Source organism: Lissotriton vulgaris, chromosome 2_1, assembly GCF_964263255.1.
Source record: "Lissotriton vulgaris chromosome 2_1, aLisVul1.2, whole genome shotgun sequence".
In the NCBI taxonomy this organism is placed as follows: domain Eukaryota; kingdom Metazoa; phylum Chordata; class Amphibia; order Caudata; family Salamandridae; genus Lissotriton; species Lissotriton vulgaris.
In genome coordinates, this window is record NC_141687.1 from 560,842,444 (window position 1) to 560,860,802 (window position 18,359).

The 18,359-nt window shown below is 44.9% G+C and overlaps 1 protein-coding gene across 1 annotated transcript in view; it reads right to left on the bottom strand.

Annotated features, from left to right (window-relative positions):
• ERBB4 (erb-b2 receptor tyrosine kinase 4) overlaps positions 1-18,359 on the bottom strand; it is a 2,375,242-nt gene that overhangs the window by 593,561 nt on the left and 1,763,322 nt on the right. The window contains exon 12 of the mRNA XM_086955561.1: positions 17,110-17,309. Coding sequence (XP_086811687.1) covers positions 17,110-17,309 — 200 coding nt within the window. The remainder of the gene's footprint in view (positions 1-17,109; positions 17,310-18,359) is intronic.

An 18,359-nucleotide genomic window follows, 5' to 3' on the forward strand; every position in this document is an offset into this window, starting at 1 on the left:
AAGGAACGTGATATGAGCAGAGAAGTGTTCAGTCTCAATAATTTCCATCAATAGATGCATGAGACAAATGGTGAACAGGATATAGCTTCTGTGATTTCTCCTCAGTACTGGAGTATTTGTAAACTGTCAGCCATAAATAGTGTGTTGTTTATGGACTGCATGGGCACCCAGCTCACCAAGGCGCAAGATCAAACTAGTGCAATGTTTGCGGCTGCCTCTGTCCCGAGCTGCTGGGTTTAATTGTACAAATCTTTGCGTTTTTAAATTCTGCCTCTGTGAATAACTACACAAAGCAGAATATACAAATCAAGTTCGTATTTAAATTAAGTGGCATAAACATGAGGGGCGGATCCTCCACGTGGGCGGAGGAACGTCGCCCCACATAAAATGGTATGTTTCTGCTTCTCGCAGTGCGAGAAAGCAGAAGAAGGGTTTTGTTCGGGTGGGTGAGCGGTCCTGCTTGAAGGCAGGGGAGGAGTGGCTAGCCCAATGTTGCAGTCCCTGCCTGTTTGGTTGGCCCTCTGGGGCCGACCAAACCAGTCATGCTCACTCTCTATTTTCTCCATGTAGGCTTACATGGAGAAAATGGCCTTCCCATAGACACCTGTGTAGTCGGCGTCCCAGCCAAACACAACGCTGCCATAGCAGTATTGTGATTGGCTTAGGGGAGGGGAGGGAGGATGCCTGCTTCCTGTTCCTGCGGAGGCAGGAAAGCAGGAGCCGACGCTTGGAAAATGCTGGACCCGGGCAGGTACTTTTTTAATTATTATTTAAAACCACCCCCTCACACGACCCCGTTCCCCATGCGACCACTCGGCCGTACCCCCTGCGCCCACCCCTCCACCCGTGAGCCATGCATGCCGCGGCTGCTTAAACCTATTGGCTGGCCAGGGTTTGTATAGTGAGTAATAAACAATTATTCTATAAAGACGTTATTTTTTTTCCCCTTCCTTGGTCTGTCCAGGGGATCATTGCATTTGCTGTTCAACTCTATGAGAACACCTGTTTTAAAGAGGAAGTTAAAAAAAAGTGGCTGTAGATTAAAACCCATTTACTTAACATTACTGATATTTTCAAAGACACTGATTATTTACAAAATATCTACAGTAACTTACAGGGGCGGCTCCTCCGCAATGCCGAAGGAGCATCGCCCCACTGGATCAGAGCCAGCAGGTGAAAAATAAAATGATATGCTATCATCGTTTTATTTGTCATTTTCTGGCTCTGAGCCAGCGCTGTAGGGAGGGGCGGGCCGTGGCGGGCCGGGGCATGGAAGGGGAGGAGGAGGAGTGCTATGTGCACTTCCAAGTGTATTGTATTGTATTGTAATTGCATTTATATAGCGCTTACTACCCCTGACGAGGCGTTGAAGCGCTTTTTTGTGGGCATGTGTGTTTCGCTGGCCAAACACACATGCACACATAGGTTTCTACGATCTAGCTGTATTGTACAGGCGGGCTGAAGAAACTGCACAGACTCCCTGTCCTGAGTAGAGCATCTATTTTTTCAGCATGGGGATTGCACAGGGAGTCTGATCTCAGTGTATGCTGGGAGCCTGGGACCAGAAAGAGCACACAGAAGCAGGAGACGGCCAGCAGCTTATGGTCAATTTTAATTTTTTCAAAATACTATTACCCCCCCTCACTCTCCCTCCACCCCTGCTCCACCACCCTTTGTTTGTGGCGGCCTCCACAAGTAATGTATTATTTACCCATCAAGAAAAATGTTTATGGCTCAAGTCTATACCAGCATAATTCAGCCAAAGAAATGCAAAATGCTGAAACCATGAAAACCACGCAACTAAATGCCAGATTAGCTGTTTCAGAGTTCCTTAATACGATGTATGATGTTAATAGGCTCAAACATTTCGGCTTATTAGGCAAAAAAAGAATTACACTGGCAAGTCAATGCGACCCGTGTTTATGGGAACTTCTTTTAAGCTTGAGGCCCCTTGATACATTCTGGAGTCAAAGACATTTTGGTTTGGTCGGAGAAATTGAAACAGGGTTGATGATGATAGGAAACATAGAAGTCGGAGTACTCAGCTATTATTCAAAGTCTGTCATATATATGTACCGTGGTTAACATAGTATAAAGTCTGTAGAGTTACGGCACTGTCAATTTATTGTCTGTTCGTGAACAAAATAGACTTTCTTTGCTCACATATTCGGAGGCCCAACAAACCGCAAAACACTTCAGGTCTCGTGACATATAGCTGGCCGATATTTACATTTTTAATCACACTCAATTAAGGATTATATGCTGAAGTCTATTCATCAAGTTTCAAACTTACTCATTGAAAACGTCCTTGAGACAATTGGGTTGGGATGTGGATATCCACAATGAGCAAAGGAAATTATACATTATTCCCTTATGACTCAAAAACCATGCTGTCTGTTTTAAGCATGTTAATTTGCCCCTTGAAAAAACTTTTATTTTCAATTATTCAAAATAAAATCCCTAAGTGTTGCTATCATTGAAAGTCAAGGCCCACTTTGAAAGGAGTTACACCAGGGACAGAAGGCAGCCTTTCACCCGTGAGGCTTGTTGTGTGATGTTGTTTGCAACAAGTTTCAGAGTGATGAAGTTCGAGGGATGGTCAAAGGTAAACTTCCTCGATCACATGGTGAAGAATAAGAAGATACGCCAGCGGACCGCGGTACCTGTATAAAATCCAGGAAATAAATCACTTAACATTGACTTCAATTTGCTATCACTAGCCTGAGAATGAAACCTAAAAATAACAATACCACTGCAGCTGTAGGTAAAGGTTTACCCTTCCATACTGCACCAAGGTGAACACCATTGTGCTGTGTAAAGTTCTACGAAGAAAACTGCTCTACAGTGCACAGACACTCAGGGGCCCACAACCCTCTAAATACTTAAGGCTTGAACCACAATCTTGAAGTTCTGGAAATATATAGAGGCCCTCAGGCTAGTGGTTACGTGTGGTAGTCAGCTCACAATATTCTGTGACTTAGGGCCTTATTATGACTATAGTGGCCATAGGACTGCCGTAGTTGTGGTGGCGGTCCAACAACCACCGCACTGTAGTACCGAGTGCAGTGCTATAACTGCGGCGGATGGACTGCCACCAGATCTCCGGGATCAAGGATCCCCCTGGGTCGGTGGTCTTTCCCTGTGAAGAATATGCTAGCGATGCCGCAGCCGGCACCGTAGAGCATATTTTGATTTGCCTCATGGTCATTCTTTTCATGGCAGTACGACTGCCATAAAAAGGGTGATGGAGAGGCAACAAACGGGCCCTATCAGGGCTCCCTGCCACTCCAGTGGTGCAATCAGAGGGGCACATGGTTTTCCCCCCAGTAGGCATGCACCCCAGTTCCTGCATTGTGCTGGAACTAGCTGACGGCGCTGTCACTGCGGCTGTCTGCATGTAAGGCTCTCCAATGAGCCTTCCAAACTGCTGCTGTTGCGTCACCGGCGTGCCACCACCCACCACGAATTACAATCGTAATCCATCAGGTGGTGTTGGAATGGCTTTGGTAGTCCTGTGGGGGGCTGGGGTGGCGGCCAGCGGTAGGCCACTAAAGTCAAAATCAGGTCCTTAGTCTTGCTAAACACAATCAACACAAGGGTGATCACTCTTTTTTTCCATTCTAGATCTTTCTCTCTGCAGTGCCATACCCCATCGGCTTTGCTTAGTTCTCGATCCCAGGGTTTAAAAAAACTTAAAAACAAGGTTTTTCAAACTATCTACCTGCACTTCCCTTAGTCTGGTTTGTCACTCAGTCAGTGGTGTAGCGCCATGAAACACTTTGGTGCACTATGTTTTACAGCAAAGAGACACACCTAACCTAACTGATCTTTACGTATCAAGCTTGCTCGGTAGACCTTGATAGAGTCCTGCTAGGCTGAACCCGTCAGTAACGGAATCTGAATATTTCAAACTTCTGGCTGTAATAGTTGATAGACAGAGTTAAGTTATTAAGTTTGCATTGTTTGGAATGTTGTGGAAAGTTATGTAGTAATGTAGTTCTGCTAGTTTTTTTTTTTTAAATGCATACTTGTGAGCCACTAAAAATAGCTCAATTTGAAAAAAGTAGCGAAAAATTCTGCAAAACACACCCGTAGCAGGTTCTCTCCTACAAAACAAACCATGAAAATGGTCTAATTAAAACCTGCAAGCTTAACTTATTGTGGAAATGTACTGTTCTGCTGGGAAAGCTCAGTTGGTTAATGCAATAGCTTCAGAAGTCTAAGTGTGTAACTGAGGAGTTACTGATTTGAATCCTGGTTGGTGCACTTAGGAATAGTGATGAGTATTTATAGTGCTAGGATGGCCTTGCCTGTGACAGAGAGCACTGTGAATATGTACATCATTAGTTTAAACAATTAATTATGCATAGTATAAGATAGGCAGCACTGACAAGACTCGTCGGTTGGTGTTTTCACACTCATGAGTGAAACGCATTGATTTACAGAGGTCTGTGATTCATTGTCTCTGTATAGTAGGCGTGTGTGATGTGAAGTGCTCTGACAAAATACAATGGGATGAGTGGTGCTAAAAGAAAATTAAAACAATCTGAGTGAGGACATTTTGAGTGATGTGGAGCAGCATTAGATGGTAGTAGGAGGTCAGTGGGGGTCTCCAACAAAGATTATTACACCAGGTGCCACCAACGCTAAAGCCAGCCACACTGCAATGTTAACCATGAGCATAACTCTTCAAAATGTTTCCCTAAATATAAGTCTAACACTCATCCAAGAAACAACTTTGAGAACTGCTGTAACTCTAGCTCTGAGCCTAATAGAGGCAGCTCCTCCACTATGATGGACGAGCATCGCCCCACTGCTTTGAGCAGTGTATAGGAAAGGAAATATAAAATGATAACTTTTAGTTATTAGCATTTTATATGTTCTTCTTTTGCGGGCGGAGCTGCTGTGGTTCCGTGGTCTCGAATTGGGTTCGATAGTTTGGAAACCCGATTTATAAAGATTGTCGGAAATGGACGATCTTGGTGTCAGCAGACCGCAAATGACGAGTCTAACGTGTCTGAGTGTTTTCGTATGAATCAATATAGGGGAACACTCTGCATTTGAGGATTTAGTTTGAACCCTCGGGTTCCATTTTGTAATGTGGCAGCCATCTTGCATGGTTGCCCTAACATAGGCCCTATGATTGTGGCCGAACGAGTCCTTGACACGTACGCCTTAGCTGACTTCTGGTTGACCTGGCCGAACTGACTCCTCGCCTGGGGCGAATCCTGCTGAGCCAGTTCCTTGGTTAGCAGCTGCACTGATAAAGATCAAAGAACAGGACGTGGTCCGATTTTATGGCCCACCGTTCCCACTCCTCTATCTCCTTTCCATCTGTTTCTGCCTTTCCTTTACGACATGTTCATCGATCTGGGTTGAAGGTTTTATGATGGGTTTGTCCGGCCTGATCGAACAGGAAACTAACATATGTGCGATTGTTTTGGTGGGCTGGACAACGGAAAGTGGGATTGACTTTGACTGTCGTGATTCGCTATTTTTTGAAATGCTACTTGCTCATTGGTTAGTTTTGTATGCACCGAATATAGATTGTGATGTTGCCAGAAGCGTAATTTTCGGCATAAAAGACCGAGTTTTGCTCATTGAGATGGTGCAGTCTCTTTCGAACTACCCGTGTGTACTTCGTAGACCTCTGTCCCTGGTTGCAACCATTAAACTTTGGTCTTTGACGTCATCGAGAAGTATCCCGTGTCTCTGTTTACCAAGACAGGGGAATCCGGGGTCTTTGGGTGTTGCCCTGACACCGCTGGGTTATTGCAGTAGTATCGGTTCCGAGAAAACCCAGTACCTCATTTGGCGCCCAACGTGGGGCGACTTCAGCGGTACCGGTCCAAGCCAGAGGTTCGTGAGGAGCTTCGTGTGAAAATTCCGGAGGTTGGCCAGCCACTTCAGCGACCCCTGTATGTCGACGTGGTTCCGAAGGTCTTTGCTGCGAGGTTTCCCGCGTCCCGACGGCTACGAAGGACTGCTGCCCTGACTGTCGCCCTGTTTTGGAGCCTTAGACGTTTGTAGAGCGAGACGATTGACGGGTCTTCTGGTGACGCCATCGACAACTCAGTTAAGTATAAAGGGAGCGTCTCCTAGTTCTTAGTTTGTTTTGTATCCTTTAGTGGATAGCTTTGATTTGGTACCTGCAGGCCCCAAAGCCAAGGGATTTGTGTATTCACAAGCTTATCGACTGTAGATTACCCTTGTTGTTTGAAGCTAGACTAGTGAGCAAGATGCCTGGTTTTAGCAGTCTTAGGAATTTGTTTAGTTGTGGTACTATGAGGGATTCCCGGTTAGAGGATTCGTGTCCGATTCCTCCGATCGGAACTCCTACATACGAGTTGTACGTGAAGCATGGAGTAGGTCCTATTAGCTATAATGAGATTTGGGTAAAATATACGAAGAATGACGGTGTCCTACAGTGGCCCCGTTATGGCAGTTTTGAGACAGAAGTCTTAGATAATCTTGAAGTGAAGTTGTTTAAGAAGAAAGCCCGGCCGGCGATGTTTGACTCTTTCCGCATATGGCGCAAGGAAGCCAAGCAGAAAGAAATTAAGTTAGCGAAGAATAATAGAAAGGGTATGTCAATGGTGCAAGCCGCCGTTGCGTACAGAAATGATGAAGAAGAAAGAGACAGTGAGCAGATGCTTAGAGTGAGGAAGTTAGCGGTAGACAGATGCTACCCAGTCTTGCCAGCTAAAGAACAGAAAGACGAAAAGGATCTTGTGAAAGACCCTTTGATGTCGCATTTGCTAAATTCACCACCACCTTATATGCAGAATGCTACGGCACCACCACAGCCTATTGTGGCCGTGCAAGCTCCTGTTGCTTTGCCTCCTGTTATTCCTCCACAGCCAGCTCCTCCGTTGGTTGTCGTTCCTAATGCGCAGCCTTCTCAAGGGTTGCCCACTTTGCCTCCTTCTACTACTGCTGTCTCTATGCCTGTTCCGACTATGGATCCTACTACTACTGCTTCGTCTCCTCTTGTCCTTCCGACTGTTCCTTCTCCTAGACAGCGGATGACCGCTGCCTTTTCTACTTTCCTAACTCCTATTTTGGGACAAATGGGTATGTCTCCTATGAATGAGCGTATACAATTGCTTAGTCAATTGCCCGATACAGATGAGCGAGTGGTTCTAGACCATATGACACGTAGATGGGTGACGTATAAGTCCCAGTATGATCTAAAAGGTATTATGGATGTTTTCCGACAATGGGAAGCACCAAAGCAGCGTTACGTTTTTGAACTTATGTGTGCATTCCTCCATGAACAATGGATGGACGAAGTGGGTAGAGTTCCTGTAGAATTGTCCCGATTGCGTTCGGAGTTTACCAAAGGAACGATTGTGAGTCTACCCAACGTTGAGAAAGCGGTATCAACGTTACTGTTGCTCCGTAGCGATGTTCCTACTGAACAGTTGTTTGAGCCAGATTCGTCAGTTAGGAGACATGCGCGTCAATATCCGATGCGAGAGGTTCCTCCAGTATGGAGACCTGCTGATGCTGCTGCTATTCCACGGGTTCAAGCTCACTTCCAGCGAGTATGGGTACATGTACCATGGAAACGAGCAGAAGTTCTAGCGCTTAAGCAGACTTTACCAGATCCGCGAAAGAATCCTGCGGGGTATTATAAAGAACTTGCGCAAACTGTGAGTTTGTGTGTCATGAATTTGGCGGGCATAGACATGCTGTTTGGGAATGTTGTTCCACAGTCCATTTGGAATGTCATTCGTCATACAGATCATGATAATGAATTGGGCGATTCGTGGGTGAATCTCGCTGCAGCAAATGATAGACAAGTGGGAGGTGCTAAGCCTGAAGATGTTATTACTGAAATTCCTGGTAGGATTATTACTTTCATGAAGACTTTAATGCCTGAAGTCCGTGTTAATTGGGACAAATTGTCAGCCTGTAAGCAGAAGAAAGAAGAGTCTGTTTCGGACTTTTTCTCGCGTTTCGAGGAAACGTTTGTAGATCATAGTGGTCAGGATATGGCTACAGAAGGTGGCCAGAGATTGTTTGTTGATAAATTCGTGCACAATCTTCTTCCTGAGTTGTGTACTAAGTTGAAGAATTCAGAGAGTTCTTGGCCTGTTTCTACTTCGGCGCAGATTCTTGCTACGGCTCAGTACTACGAGAATAGGCGTAAGGATGAGTTAGAGAAAGCGGATAAGAAGACTAAGGAATTGAAGACTAAGGTTCTTCTACAACAAGCTTATCCACCTCGTGTTAGTAATCAGCGTGACTATCAGCAGCCTCAACAGTATTCGAGGAACTCGCAAAGAGACGAGACTCCTCAACAACAGCGTGTTCAATATGGGCCTAATCAGTGTGCATATTGTAGAGAAGAAGGTCATTACAAGAATAGTTGTGCAGTTTTGTTGCAACGTGCAAATGGTGCTCCTGGTGTTAGAGGTAGAGGTGCTCAACAAGCAATCTAACAAAAGAAGGGTTGGAGCAAGATACCTGCACCTGTCGTAGTCAGTGACTCTTGAATAGTATGATGGTGCTTGAGAAACCTAGGAACACAACCCTATAAGTTCCTTTTAAGGACAGAGTCCTAAACAAACAACAAAAGCTGTGGAATCAGCACCCATCTACAAAGTACAATTGCAAATAATGTCCTTTAGAACAGTGGTAAGCATCCGTATCAAATGAACAGGTCCGAGCTTGGCAATCGTATATTTTCAATCCTTTATTTTGATTACACAGTAGAAAAATGATCCAATTCACAATGGATTTTCTTTTTTTCTTTTTTTTCTAGCCAACGCGTTTCGTCTCTACAAATGAGACTTCTTCAGGGCTCAAACATCTGTCTTATGGTATGCAGTATGAGCTGGCGAGTTCTTAATATGCTTGAAAAACTTGAGAGATCTGTCATGTCCCACGAGTATTTAGAAATGACTTGGGGACGGCATGGTGACCCGCTGAAGCGAACAGCACGGATTCAAAGTGCTCAACAAGCAGGTAGAGGTCGCGGACAGAACGCGCGCCCTTTGCCGCCGCAAAATTCAATGAACAGTTTTGATCAACAGCAGAATTCTTCTGGTCGGTCTACACAGTACTACATAGATGATTACTATGTTGAAGGCGATGGAGAGCAAGGTAATGATTATTAGGACAGCCATGGACAAAGAGAGGGAGTTGTTTCAGTTCCGGTAGATCAGAGTGGACCTTACGTGGAAGTGATTGCATCAGGTGTGTCAGAGCCTTTTCTGCTAGACACTGGTGCTACGAAGAGTTCTATTATGCATTCGAAACTCCCTGGCGCACCTTTGTCTGGCTTAAATAATGTTTCTATAGGTTTTTCTGGCGCCCCCGTTATGAATCCGATTTCCGTTCCATTGCCTCTTTCTGTTGGTCCTCGTAGGTTTGAAGCACCCCTTCTTTTGACAACAGGTTGTAATGAGAACTTACTAGGCCTTGACTTGTTGAAGAGATTATATGCGACTTTGTACTGTTCTCCGTCTGGAGTACATCTTACCTTAGGTGAGAATGTGATTTCTCCGATATATGTTTCGAAAGATTGTCTTCCACCTGAATTGTCTTCTCTACCGGATTAGCTGTGGGCTACGGGTCCAAATGATGTGGGCCTGTTAGACATTCCTCCATACGTTGTGACGTTGAAGGCGAATGCTCAGTTACCTCGCATTCTGCTATATCGTATTTCAAGCGATGGTGAACGAGCGCTTTTAGCGATCATTTATGATCTGATTGACAAAGGCGTTATTGAAGAGACTCGAGGTAATGTGTGCAATAGTCACGTTTTGCCCGTTCTAAAGAGAACTGATTCTTCACAGCCTCCTGTATATAGGTTTGTTATTGATCTCCGTGATGTGAACAAGATTGTTGTTCCGCAATTCCCTGTTGTACCCGACATTACTGCGTTACTGACATTGATTCCAGCTTCCGCTACCTGGTTTTCGGTGATTGATTTGAAGAATGCTTTCTTTAGCATCCCGATTGCCATAGAGAGTAGAGATATCTTTAGATTCTCTTTAGGAGGACGAAGTTTCCGCTTTAAGCGCGCTCCTCAAGGTTATTGCGAGAGTCCATCGATTTATAGTCAAGCTCTGAAGACGCAACTTGACTTGTTGGCCTTACCTGACGGTGCGGCCCTTATCCAGTATGTTGATGATTTGTTGGTCGCTGCCGATACTGAAGAGATATGTAAGGATGCCACTGTGTCCTTGTTGTCTCATTTGTCTGAATGCCACCATAAAGTTTCTCTTTCCAAACTACAATTCTGTCGCCAAGAAGTTACCTATCTAGGTCACCTCTTATCGAAGGAGGGGAGGAAACTGACCCCAGAAAGAATCCAGACCATTGTGAAAATGAGTGTCCCTACGACACAGAGAGAAGTACGTGCATTTTTGGGTATTACGTCATACTGTAGACAGTGGATCCCAAATTTTTCTCTTTTAGCGAAACCTTTGATAGCTCTTACGGTTAAGGATACTCCAACTCCGATTCCTTGGACTGAGGAATGCCAAAAGAGTTTCTCTGAACTACGTAATGCGTTGTGTTCGGCTCCTGTGTTGGGTTCTCCCGACTACAGTAAGCCTTTCACATTGTATGTCCATGAAAGAGAAGGATGTGCATTGTCGGTTTTGACCCAACAATTTGGCGGGAAGCAATGCCCATGTGCGTACTTTTCGTCAACTTTAGATCCTGTGGCTAGAGCGTTGCCAAGTTGCTTGAGAGCAACTGCAGCAGCGGCTGTTTCGATTCGACAAATCTGCTGGTTTGGTAATGGATAATACGCTAGTGGTTATGGTTCCACATGCAGTGGATACCTTGTTGAATCGGACGAAGACACAGCACTTGACTAGTGCTCGGTTGTCAGGGTATGAGCTTACGTTGTTAGCAAGCCATGTGCACATTAAGAGGTGCAATACCCTAAACCCGGCTACATTGTTGCCGATTTCGCTTGAGACAGACGATGATAGCGAAGAGCAACACGATTGTTTCTTGAGGACTAAAGAAGAGACGAAAGGGAGGATAGATCTGAGAGATACTCCTCTTCCTGATTGCAATGATGCCTTGTGGGTTGACGGCTCGTGTTTTAAATTACCAAATGGCGATACCACTGCAGCATATGCCGTGACGACTTTATATACAGTTGTCGAAGCTGCACGTATTCCGTATAATTCTGCTCAAGCGGCTGAGTTGATTGCACTTACGAGAGCATGTGTGTTGGCGAAAGGGAAAACAGTGAATGTATATACTGACAGCCAGTATGCGTTTGGAGTAGCCCATAGTTTTGGACGATTGTGGCGTGAACGTGGATTTTTGACATCGCATGGGACGAAAATCCAGCATGGGCAACTGGTGAATTAACTTCTTGAATCTCTTACATTACCTTTGCAGATAGCGATTGTGAAATGTAGTGCTCATAGAAAGATCACAGATGATGTTGATCGTGGTAATGCGTTTGTGGATGAGGTTGCGAAAGAAACTGCTAGGAATGTGACAAGTCGAATGTATGTTGTGGGACCAGCGAGATGGGTTCCGGAGAAAGGTATGTGTGAAGACACCATTGAGAGCGTGAAGATTATCCAGAGTGAGGCTTCGGAGAAAGAGTTGGATGAATGGAGAGAGAGTAAGGGTAGGTTGGATTCGAGTGGTTGTTGGACTGATTTGTCCGAACATCAAAGATGGTTGCTGCCAAATGCGTATGTGCTTCCAGTTGTTACAATGGCACATGGATTGGCACACATTAGTGTGAAAGGGATTTGCAAGTTGTTGGCTCCGGTTTGGCAGAATGCAGGAATACCCAGATGTGCAGAGAACTTGGTCAAGAATTGTATGGTGTGTTTGATGCATAATCCTGGCAAGGGAACTCCAACACCAGCTGGTCATTTTGCTCCTCCTACGTATCCGTTCGAGGCTTTGCAGCTAGATTTTATCCATATGGAAAGATGCAACAATTTGAAGTATGTGTTGGTAGTTGTTTGCTCCTTTTCTAGATGGGTAGAAGCTTACCCCCTTAAGGACAACACTGCTTTGTCCATTGCCAAAGCTCTGATAAAAGAATTTTTCCCTAGGTTTGGATTGCCGAGAATCATTTGGAGTGATAACGGAAGTGAATTTGACGAGTGATGAAGAGAGTGTGTGATGGTCGCAGGATCAAGCAGAAATTTCATGCTGCAAATCATCCCCAATCAGCTGGTTTAGTCGAGTGCTATAATAGCACTTTGAAGTTAAAATTGGCCAAAATTCAAGAGAGCACTGGTTTACAATGGCCAGATGCTTTGCCTTTAGCACTTTTGTCCACCCGAATGACTGTGCACTCGCGAATGGGTTTGAGTCCGTATGAGGTTGTGTTTGGTCGCCCGGCGAATATTTGGGGCGTACCAAGACCAACGAGATTTCGCGACCTTGAGTATCCTGTTTTGCTTGATTACTTGCGTGAATTGACAACTAAAATGAGTGTTTTACGCCAACAGGTGCACGACTCTCTTCCACAAGCTGCAGAAGATCCAGGTCACATTATCGAACCTGGTTCTTGGATTTTTGTGAGGAACTTTCAACGTACTAAAAACGAACAACCCCGTTGGACTGGACCCTACCAGGTCCTGTTGTCGACGAGATCTGCGGTGCGAGTTCGTGGGAAACGCCACTGGATCCACGGCTCCCACACGAAGAAAGCACCCTTACCTTTGCCGTACGACAAGTGGGTTCAGGATGGTCTTGCAGATTCAGAAACGGAGACAGTTCCGAAATTTGTTACATTCAGTGATGCTCGTTTGATTGGGACTAATTCAGAATTGGAGAGCGATCGTCTTTTGCAAGCAGCAATACCTCCTGCAGAGCGGTTGGACACTACCGAGCCTCATCTTTTGTTTGCCAATCAAGAGTTACCTGGAAGAGACAGATACAATTTGAGATCGAGAACTAAGGACAAATAAAGTTAATAAAGTTGATTGATTTTTTTTTATGTTTGCAGGTTAACTCTCCACCAAGGATCTACGTATTTTTGTTTTTTCTGAACTGCCATCCGGTTCTTGCTGCTAGGGTCGCGGTTGCTACCAGTCTTGGGGGTGTAAGTCTGAGACACTAGGTCTTGGATTCTGTTGGTCCGGGGCAGCCTTCCTGGGTATAGCAGAGGCACTCTCAAGCAGAATCAACCAACCACCGCGGGCAGCAACTTTAGTTTAGGATGGATTTCTTTGAGTTGGAGAGACCTGTGCAGACACTGACTTTTAGAGAACGCATTTGCAAAATAATGTCGAAGAAATGTTTTTTGATACCATGCATACTTTTACTACTGAGTTTCGTAATTTTTATAATTGGTTATGTAGCATTTGTTTTTAAAGTGACGTCTAATTCCATTGTGCAATCTACACCTTCACCTACTATTTCCTCTCATTCTTTCCACCCTTTGCCTGAATATGAGGTAGTCAGACGTAAGGAGTTCGCTAATAATTCCTTCATACAACTTTTACATCAGCATCAGTTAGTGATCAATACAACGAACTGCTGGATTTGTGGTTTAATGCCTCATACAGCTGATAAAGGAATTCCTTATTTGGTCTTGTCCTTTAGTTTGAATGGTTCGATCCGAGCTTACAGAACCATGTTCATATATGCCCATAGTGTTGACCCCTTACGTTCACCGAGAGATAATCCGAAGAATAGTCCTATAGCTAGAGGCATAGTCGACATGATTCAAGGGACTAATGCAGTAGAGACTATTCCGAAAGACGAGAGGCAACTATATAGTGGTTGGAGCGTAAATGGATATGGAGTAAGTCTGAGTATTAACCAGCGTGCGAAAAGTCCTCTACCGATCTGGATAGTGCCCCATAAGGGTTACTTTTGTCTGCAGGGCAACGGTAAGAATCCGAGAGCTCAGTTAGGGAAGAGTGTTTGCACGGAGACTTACGTGTTCCCGTCTCAGTCTTCCCCAGCGTTCTTAGCTGCCAAGGGTACTTACTTTGTTTGCTACGACAAAGCATATACATGGTTGCCCCATGATTTTTCGGGCACATGTTTTGTTTCCTTTCTGTTACCCCCCACTTTTACAGCTGCGGCAGATTATCACAAGATGAGAATTACTAGAGGTGTCTTTAGTCAAGAAGACACTGCAGGACAAGAATTGGGTGATTTCTTTAAGGGTTTTCTGCCGTTTTGGGGACCCATGGCTAACAGTAGGAATATTCGTCAGCTTACGAGAGTGGTTGAGTCCACCATAGTTGAGACTGCCTGTGCCCTTGGTAATCCGACTGCTGAGCTCCAGTCGGATAGACTTATGACACTTCAGAATAGAGTTGCCCTAGACGTTATTCTAGCAGATCGAGGGGAAGTTTGTAGATTGATTCAATCGAGCTGCTGCGTTTTTATTCCAGATAATGCTCCGACAGTCTTCCAGGCCATTTCTAAATTGCATAAAATCTCCGATTCTGTCCATCTGGACAAAGGGGATTGGTCTTTGATGGGATGGTTATGGGGATTGATATCCACTTGGGGTTGGAAGATTTTGATGGTCATTGGGATGGTCTTAGCAATTCTGTTCATGTTCTGTCTCTGTGTACAGTGTGCTCCGGCTATTTGTGGCCTTTGCGCTACTTTGTGCGTACGGAAGCCTGTCCAGAGAGAGATGCATAGTAATAAGATGATGCTACAGCAGCATATCGATGACCTGATAAATATAGATCCGGATTCAGATCAAAATGAGTCTGGGTTTATTGCCTATGATAGGGCAAAAGGAGGGTCTGTGGTTCCGTGGGCTCGAATTGGGTTCGATAGTTTGGAAACCCGATTTATAAAGTTTGTCGGAAATGGACGATCTTGGTGTCAGCAGACCGCAAATGACGAGTCTAACGTGTCTGAGTGATTTCGTATGAATCGATATAGGGGAACACTCTGCATTTGAGGATTTAGTTTGAACCCTCGTGTTCCATTTTGTAATGTGGCAGCCATCTTGTATGGTTGCCCTAACATAGGCCCTATGATTGTGGCCGAACGAGTCCTTGACACGCACGCCTTAGCTGACTTTTGGTTGACCTGGCCGAACTGACTCCTCGCCTGGGGCGAATACTGCTGAGCTAGTTCCTTGGTTAGCAGCTGCACTGATAAAGATCAAAGAACAGGACGTGGTCCGATTTTATGGCCCACCGTTCCCACTCCTCTATCTCCTTTCCATCTGTTTCTGCCTTTCCTTTACGACATGTTCATCGATCTGGGTTGAAGGTTTTATGATGGGTTTGTCCGGCCTGATCGAACAGGAAACTAACATATGTGCGATTGTTTTGGTGGGCTGGACAACGGAAAGTGGGATTGACTTTGACTGTCGTGATTCGCTATTTTTTGAAATGCTACTTGTTCATTGGTTAGTTTTGTATGCACCGAATGTAAATTGTGATGTTGCCAGAAGCGTAATTTTCGGCATAAAAGACCGAGTTTTGTTCATTGAGATGGTGCTGTCTCTTTCGAACTACCCGTGTGTACTTCGTAGACCTCTGTCCCTGGTTGCAACCATTAAACTTTGGTCTTTGACGTCATCGAGAAGTATCCCGTGTCTCTGTTTACCAAGACAGGGGAATCCGGGGTCTTTGGGTGTTGCCCTGACACCGCTGGGTTATTGCAGTAGTATCGGTTCCGAGAAAAAACAGTACCTCATTGCTCTGATCACGCAGAGCAGGAGGAGAGTAGTTTCCCCACTCCTAAGTGCGCAATGACTGTTTGGTTGGCCCTCTCAGACCACCCAAATCAGTCATGCACACTTTGCCTGTTCTTTATGCAGGCTGTATTACAGCCTACATGGAGAACAAGCCCATGCTCACATTCCCTGGTTGAGCGTCCCACCAGGATGCTCAAAACCAATCACAACGCTGCATTTCAGCGTTGTAATTGGTCAAGGGAGCCTGGGTGCCTACCAATCACAATGCTGCATTGGTCAGCATTGTGATTGGTCAGGGGAGCCTGGCTTCCAGACCTACGGCGAGAGCAGGAACAAGGAGGAGAGACACAGCGGCGGGACCGGCTGCAAGGTAAGTGTTGTAATTTTTTTTATATTTTTTGGGGTTTTCATTGCACTATCTCGCTCCTGCGCCCCCCTCCTTTCTTGCCCCGCCACCCACCAGTCATGCCAACCATCACTGGACCCTAATCTTAACCATGACCCTTTCTCTGAACACTAAGGGCCAGATGTACGACACTTGTAAATTGTGCCTCACAATTTGTGCTCAATTGCGAGTTGCTAATTGCGAGGCTCAATTTCCAATGTACTACAGTGTCAGAGACACCGATTGTGATTCCCAATGGGGTCTCTAATTGCAAGGCTCATGAATATTAATGAGCCACTCGAAATTTGGACCCCGTTGGGAATGGCTAGCCCTCCCAGGGATGGTGGCCTGCTGGGCTCATTAGACCACCATGTCTGGGACTGCTTGTCAATAAAGCTGTTTTTTTTTATGTAGCCCGTTTTCCTTAAAGAAAAACTGGAAGCATTTAAAAACAAAACAAAACAAAAGACATTTTGTTTCATTTTTTAAGGGAAGGTAGTGGTTCCTTGGACCACTGCCTGCCCTTAAAAAATATTTCAGAGCCTGTCATAAAGGGGAAGGGGTTCCCTGGGGACCCCTTCGCATTTGAAACTTCATGACAAGAGAGTGGTAATTTGCGAATGTTTTGTAACCACAATTAAGGTTGCAAAACATTGGTACATGGCTTGTGACCCGCTTTTAGGAAGGGAACGCCCCTTCCTAATAGTGAGTAGCAAAACACTATTTTGCGAGTAACAAATTATTTCGGACTTGCAAAATAGTGTTTGTACATGGACCTATCAGAACTAGCATGCACTAACGGTTCGGAAATTCGTTTGTGCATGCTAATTCTCATCGTATATCTGACCCTAACAGTTTAACAGTACAAATATCCCAAATACCAACAATGTTCCTCCTTATCCCTATAAGTAACCCCTTCCTTGGAGTTTTATTCACACAATTACCCTAACAGAATCTTTAGCATGGAACAGCACACTGAGGTTTAGAATACTCTCCACACCGCTCTTCTTAAGTCCCATCTCTCACTCACCACACCGCTCATGTTAAGTCCCACCTCCAAGACCCAATGAAACGAGTAACCCCACCCACTTACTGCAGTTCTCTGGCCTCTTGTTGTTGTGAATCACCGCCCTCTGGTTGGGAGTGCGGTAGAGTGCAGTCCAGTTGATAGTGTGGTAGTAGCAGAGATTGTGGTTGTCGGTGATGTAAACGTTGCCGGCACTGATTTCCTTTAATGACTGGAACTGCAGAGAGATGACGCTCTTTTGCTTGAGGACAAGCAGGGATACGTGGCTGAAGAATACAAGAAACATTTTGAGCTATAGGACTGTTTCTAGGGGATGGTAAGACAGACCATGAGTATAACTTGAGCAACAAAATAAATAATAATCTGCAACGACTCAAGCATTGAAATACCCTTCTGGAGAAATAGTAGATGTCACAACAGTTTTGTGCTTCTGAAAAGAAGATTCACAAGATAGGCATGATATATAGTGGTTAAGTTTAGGGCTGGGTTACAATTATTGTAAGTGATACGATTAAGTACGTTTTGTAAGACTAGATTGTGGTTAGGGGTTAAGGTCAGGGCTGATTAACGGATATCAATATGGTTTTCTGATAGTTTTATGGTTACGTTTATGGCTAGGCAGCCATGTAGATGACTGCACTGGGATACTTCTGGCCTTGCAGAGCAATAGTCTATTACAGAATCTCCCAATTTCTGTAGGCAATCTATGCGCTCAAAATCTGGAGAAGGTAAATAGTCAAACACTCCTAGGCTTCAACAAAAGGCCTATTATTTTAACCCGTTGCATGCGCGCGTCAGCCAGCGTCCGTCACGAGCATTACCTCGGTAGTGCTGCGCATGTTCGTTGGCTGACGCGGCCCCGCCCACTCAATAGAACTCCCGCACCACAGCAGAATTTGCGCCGCAGTTAAGGAGTTAAGTACCTCTGCTCACTGTTGAAGATGATGGCATCAGCATGCCAAAAACGATCGAGGATCTTTTTAGACAACAGTGGTCCCTTATAGGAGGTATACCATAGAACAATGACTATAGACTCAGTCATTACTATATTGATTTGACATGTCCAGCCGGACAGAGGTCTGATATTTACTTGCAAACAGTAAGAATGAATATTACACAGCAATACACAAAATATGCACTAATGTGCATGGAGTGTGCCTCATCGTTGTTGTAGCCTGCCATCCCTTTTTGTCGCGATTCCTAATTTCTGCCAATTGTATTTCCCTTCCCTTCCTTCCCATAGGCATCTGAGGCTTCCTATTGTTAGGCATAATATCTATGTCCTGATGAAGATCCGTGTAACGGTTTAACGTATC